The 5,163-nt window shown below is 41.1% G+C and overlaps 1 protein-coding gene across 1 annotated transcript; it reads left to right on the forward strand.

Annotated features, from left to right (window-relative positions):
* The first annotated feature begins 290 nt into the window (after positions 1–290).
* Positions 291–4,715, forward strand: rabl2 (RAB, member of RAS oncogene family-like 2). The gene is made up of 8 exons (XM_008291011.1): positions 291–828; positions 920–949; positions 2,609–2,688; positions 2,805–2,884; positions 3,155–3,266; positions 3,403–3,500; positions 3,703–3,786; positions 4,080–4,715. Exons 1-8 carry the CDS (start codon positions 686–688, stop codon positions 4,158–4,160), a joined length of 708 nt encoding a protein of 235 aa, XP_008289233.1. The 5' UTR covers positions 291–685; the 3' UTR covers positions 4,161–4,715.
* The last annotated feature ends 448 nt before the right edge of the window (positions 4,716–5,163 follow it).

The raw sequence follows: 5,163 nt of genomic DNA on the forward strand, positions 1-5,163 counted from the left end.
TAATAATCCGAGCAGTTCCAATAGGGTCTTCGCACCCTTTTGGGTGCTCGGACCCTAATAAAAAGATTTAATGAATGAAAAGACATTCTGAGCATAATTTAATGGGGAAGGTATGGGGGAGTCGTAGAGCGTTTTAGACAGGCACCTGTAAGGACACCTAGATACTAACCCAAGAGGTCCTGTGGGCGTCCCCGTTGCATAGGAACGAAAATCGTCGGGGATGTCGTGCATCTACAAACTTTTAGCCTCTTTTAACCCGGATGAGTGAAGACAGTCGTTTAGCTTTACCTTCTGCTGTAGAGAAGAAACGTACACACAGCGGACAACGATATTAAATCGCGGTTAGCGATGAAACTGACGCTAATTTCGTTCGCGGCTCCAACCTGCTGGTAACTAGCAGCCGTCGGCTCCTTCAGTGGTTCGGGCTGAACTGTGAAAGTAATGGTGCTGTAACTCACAGGAGACCTTAGAAAGACAGTTTTAATCCGTAACGCTCTCTGGACTGCTGTCGTTTTTTTCCGGTGAGCACCAGCTTTGTTGATGTAAGCGCCGACGAACCAGTGAAATTAGCGCCTCAAAGCCGAACCGCGCGATGTTGAAAGCAGCTAACCGATGGCGAGCTAGCTAACACCGCGTCCAATGCAGCCGTCCTACAGGAGCTTAACCGGGTCTGTTTCAGGTGTTTATGAAAGCTGTTACAAAGGGGGACAAGCGAGAGGAAATGGCTGGCGACGCTGGCAGCATCCCCGAACTGGACCAAAAGAAATACGATGCAGACGAACAAGTGAAGATCATCTGCTTAGGAGACAGCGCAGTTGGCAAATCTAAGTGAGTGTAAGCTGGTTGTGTGTTTTGCGGTATTTTTAACTTTCCACAGATCATCTGTTGCCCTGACAGACTGCTTGTGCTTCTCTCGTAGGCTGATGGAGAGGTTCCTCATGGACGAGTAGTATCCTTGACGAAATGACGTCTTTATCAGCTGTTTGTATGATTCTTATTACAGCCAGTGTGCCTCTTACAAAGCAGAATGGGACACAGATCATTTTAGTCCTAAGATGCTTCTGGGAAACAAAAGCCAAATGTAAAAGAGACCCTCCAAGAAAGAAAACTCTGTCAAATAATAAAAAAGATAATCATCTTATAATTTCATAGGATGTTGTGTAAAAACAATAAAATGATACCCACAGAGACACACACACATACACATGTGTATATATAAGGAACAAATATATAACATTGCAATAAATTTGCAAATGTATTTTAACTTTTTTTTTTTTAAGACAAAAATGTTTTCTTTAAAAAATATAAATTGATTATTGATCAGAGTTACAGGTTATTATTGTTATTTTATATTGGACAGTTTTTTGTAGTTTTGTTAATGCTTTGATGATGATGATTATTTTTTTAATTCAGTAAAATTTAATAGTGAAGTGAAATCAGATAAAATCTAGTTCATTTTTTTAAATAGTTGACCAAAGTGCTGCACAAGACAGGCAACAACAAAAATACTTACAATTTAAAAAAAAAAAAATACTCGAAAAATCGACACAATTTAAAAAAAAATCACTTCAGAAAAACAAAATAAACCTAAAATACTTTTTTTTTTTTTTTTTTTTAAAACACGACAAAATAGAATGGCAAGTTTCAGGATTACATTCTAAAACTAAATAAGATAAGATAAGATAAGATATGCCTTTATTAATCTCACGGTGGAGAAATTCACATCGTTGACAGCAGTTTTCAACAGACGTACACAGATACGACACAGGAAAAAACAAAAAATAAAAAATGTACATATAAATATAATATAATATAAATATGACAGTAAAAATATTAAGATCAACAAGAGCAACCTAATGCCAGTAAAAACAACAACACATGTACATCTTCAGATTTTTAATCAACGTATAAACAGAGAAATAACATTTTATTCAAAGAGGATGTCTATTCCTTAGCTTTGGAGGCACAATGCCCCTTACTGACTAGCGTCTCATAAGGAATGGGAAATGGACTGCATTTATATTGCTTCACAATGTGTTTCTCATTCATCCATTCACACACACATTCATACACCAATGGTGACAGAGCTGCCATGCAAGGTGCTGCCTGTCATTGGGAGCAACTTCGGGTTCAGTGTCTTGCCCATTGGAGGGGATCAAACCTCCAACCTGACGATCAGAGGACAACCCGCTCTACCACCTGAGCCACAGCCGTGGAAAAGTCAAAGAAGCTGGTCTGAGAATCTAAGAGGCCTAGAGGTAGAGGTAGGGACAGGTATGTTCTGAAATGTACCCAGAATCCAACCTCTGCATGGCTTTATAAACAAGTACAAGAACCTTAAAATCAATTCGATGTTTCATAGACAGCCCGTGTGGGGGTGCCAGTCAGGAGTCTTTCAACAGCAGTCACACCAGCTGCAGAGGAGACAGTGAGGTGCAGACAGTAGCAGCCTAGAGGAGAGAAATGCAGTAGTTACAGTGTTCAGGTCAATCAAACACAGGATAGATTTCAGTTTGGCAATGGTCCTCAGTTGTAAGTAGCACCCTTTCACAACAGGGCTAATCTGTGTTTCCAAATCAGGCTTTAAGATCCTTAACTCTTCCTTCAGTCGTCCCCAACAGCTATCAACATATGCTCTGACTCTCTACAAGCACACGGCCACAGTCGGGAACAAGACGGTCGTGGTCGGTGCGTATTTTGTTCTTCTCTCAGTGACCACAGTTCATACTTGAACCCATCTGAACATGGTTTCGATCAGACTTCTTGTTGCTTCTACAGGAATAGTTTGTGTTTTTGTTGCACAGATTTCTGGGACACTGCTGGTCAGGAGAGGTTTCAGAACATGCATCCTTCGTACTACCACAAAGCTCATGCATGCATCATGGTAAGACCTGGTTTTAGGGCGGTCTTTAAGGATTTAGTCTGGCTGCCCTTTCACTTCCTACAGGGGAGATGAATGAGAACACCAACAGACTATTGATAGAAAAGTAACTAATAGCATATTTCAAATGGACTACTTTGATTAGATAGAATAAAAAGGTTTGTGTACTACATGTATGTATCACATGAGGATGGAGATTTTCTCACAGGGACATCAACAAGAGGTTCTCAGACTGCACCGCTTTGTCTCGTAAATCTTCCTTCTCTGTCTCAGGTTTTTGATGTTCAAAGGAAGATCACGTATAAGAATTTAGCCAACTGGTATAAGGAGCTGAGGGAGTACAGGCCGGAGATCCCCTGTTGTGTTGTTGCCAACAAAATTGATGGTGAGTAACTCTGCACAACAGTATTCAGTTTTCTAAATGCCTGCATGTGATCTTAATGTTGATGAATCTTTTTTTTATTAATGACAAAGTTGCCTCTAGATTACAGACGCTAACGTTTGCTTTTTCACATCTGCAGCCGACCTAAAGGTGACACAGAGAAGCTTTAACTTTGGGAAGAAGCAGGGGCTCCCGTTTTACTTCGTATCAGCGGCCGACGGGACGAACGTAGTTAAGGTTGGAGCGTGTTGTTGTTCTCCTGCACTGCTAATCATGGCAAACTTCACTTTTTCATGCATTTCATCCTCATTAGTTTGACAGTAAATTCCACAGCAGGAGGACACGACTGTACTTGTGTTATGAGCCAAAGTATCTTTGTAATCTCATAAGTTGCGCTGCCCCTGCGTGCTCACGGTTCTGACTGTAACTCTCACATCAGATGTTCAGAGAGATGATCAAGAGGGCGGTGGACTACAAACAAAACCCCAGCGACTTCATGGACGAAGTGATGCAAGAATTAGAGGTAACCGAATGCCAACACACAGTCTGGCATCTTTTAAGCACCCACACTCAATATTTACTGCAAAAAAATGAGAAACGTTCCATCGCTCTAAGAAATTCCGTAATTGGTTGATCATCTGCTACTGTTGTTTCATTAATAGACATGCTCATTCCAAAATTACATCATTTGAACGACAAATAATCGACTTTTTTGTTTCATGTGGAAAAGTCTTTTTCTAATCTGTTCTTTGTTGCTGCTTTTAGCCGTAAAAGCGCTTTGTTGTGTTCATACTGACGTCTGTGTGCTGCTTCCAGAACTTTGACCTGGAAAAGAAAGAAGATAATTCAGAAGCAGACGAGGACGGACTGAAAGCAGAGAGTCCAGAGTTGGATTGAAAGATTTCAGAGCGTCCATCCTTCACGTCCTGCTTCAGAGACTCTCCGGCGACATCAACACTTGTTCTTTTTATGTCATTTTTGTCGGTCTGCCTTTTAAACGATCAGATTGCATCTCTACTACTGGAGGACGGCACACGGTCAGGTTTTAAACGACTGCCCTCCATCTGTCCGGCGACACCAGCGGGGAAATAAACCCGGCGGGATAATTAGGATTTGTGTTGTTTACCAGGTTTATTTAGCTGCTGTTTTGTCATTCATACCCTGAACAACATCTACTATTATAATAGTAGAAAATGAATGTTTAAGTGTGAAAAGGGAGGAAAACAACAACCATGTAATAACAATGTGAAGCGATGAACTGACACACAGCAGAGAGAACGTGTGATTATAAACCGTGTTTGCTGCTGTTCTCGATGTTTGTGTGTAGCGTTGTGTGCAGCGCCGGCGGGGAGCTGCATCTGTCGGCTGCTTTGGTCGCATTCATTTCACGATGTAAATTCTGTTTTGTTTTTTTTTAGCACCCTATAAATGAAAAGTTAATGTACCATGGAACCAAACTGTTATCATGTCTCTTTCCTACTTGCTGTGGAGCACCAAGTAGTCGACTCAACACGAGCTGCTGAGTAGATGTGTTGTGTGAAGGTTGCGTCCTCCGTGCTGGGTTGGACGCGGTCGTGTTTGGTCATATCATCATGAAGCAGCACACTAAGAAAGGACTGAAGTAATGTCTGTATCAGCGGTCTCCAACCTTTTTGGCACCACGGACCGGTATCAAGCAAAACAGTTTTCTATGGACCGGTCATTGCACACATAACAAATAGTTTTTTCTATTCAAAAAGTTTCATAAACGAATCAAATTCCGTTTTATTGCTAAATAACTATTTACTATTTCTTCCATCTCAGCATCTCTTTTCAAAGACGCTCGCAAGAAAAGGTAGTTTTTTATTCATTTAGGCAGCGGTTAGAATAAAACAAGCACAGCCGGAAGTTACAGGAAGAC

The sequence above is a fragment of the Stegastes partitus genome, unplaced genomic scaffold (genome assembly GCF_000690725.1).
Source record: "Stegastes partitus isolate 25-593 unplaced genomic scaffold, Stegastes_partitus-1.0.2 Scaffold709, whole genome shotgun sequence".
NCBI classification, from domain to species: domain Eukaryota; kingdom Metazoa; phylum Chordata; class Actinopteri; family Pomacentridae; genus Stegastes; species Stegastes partitus.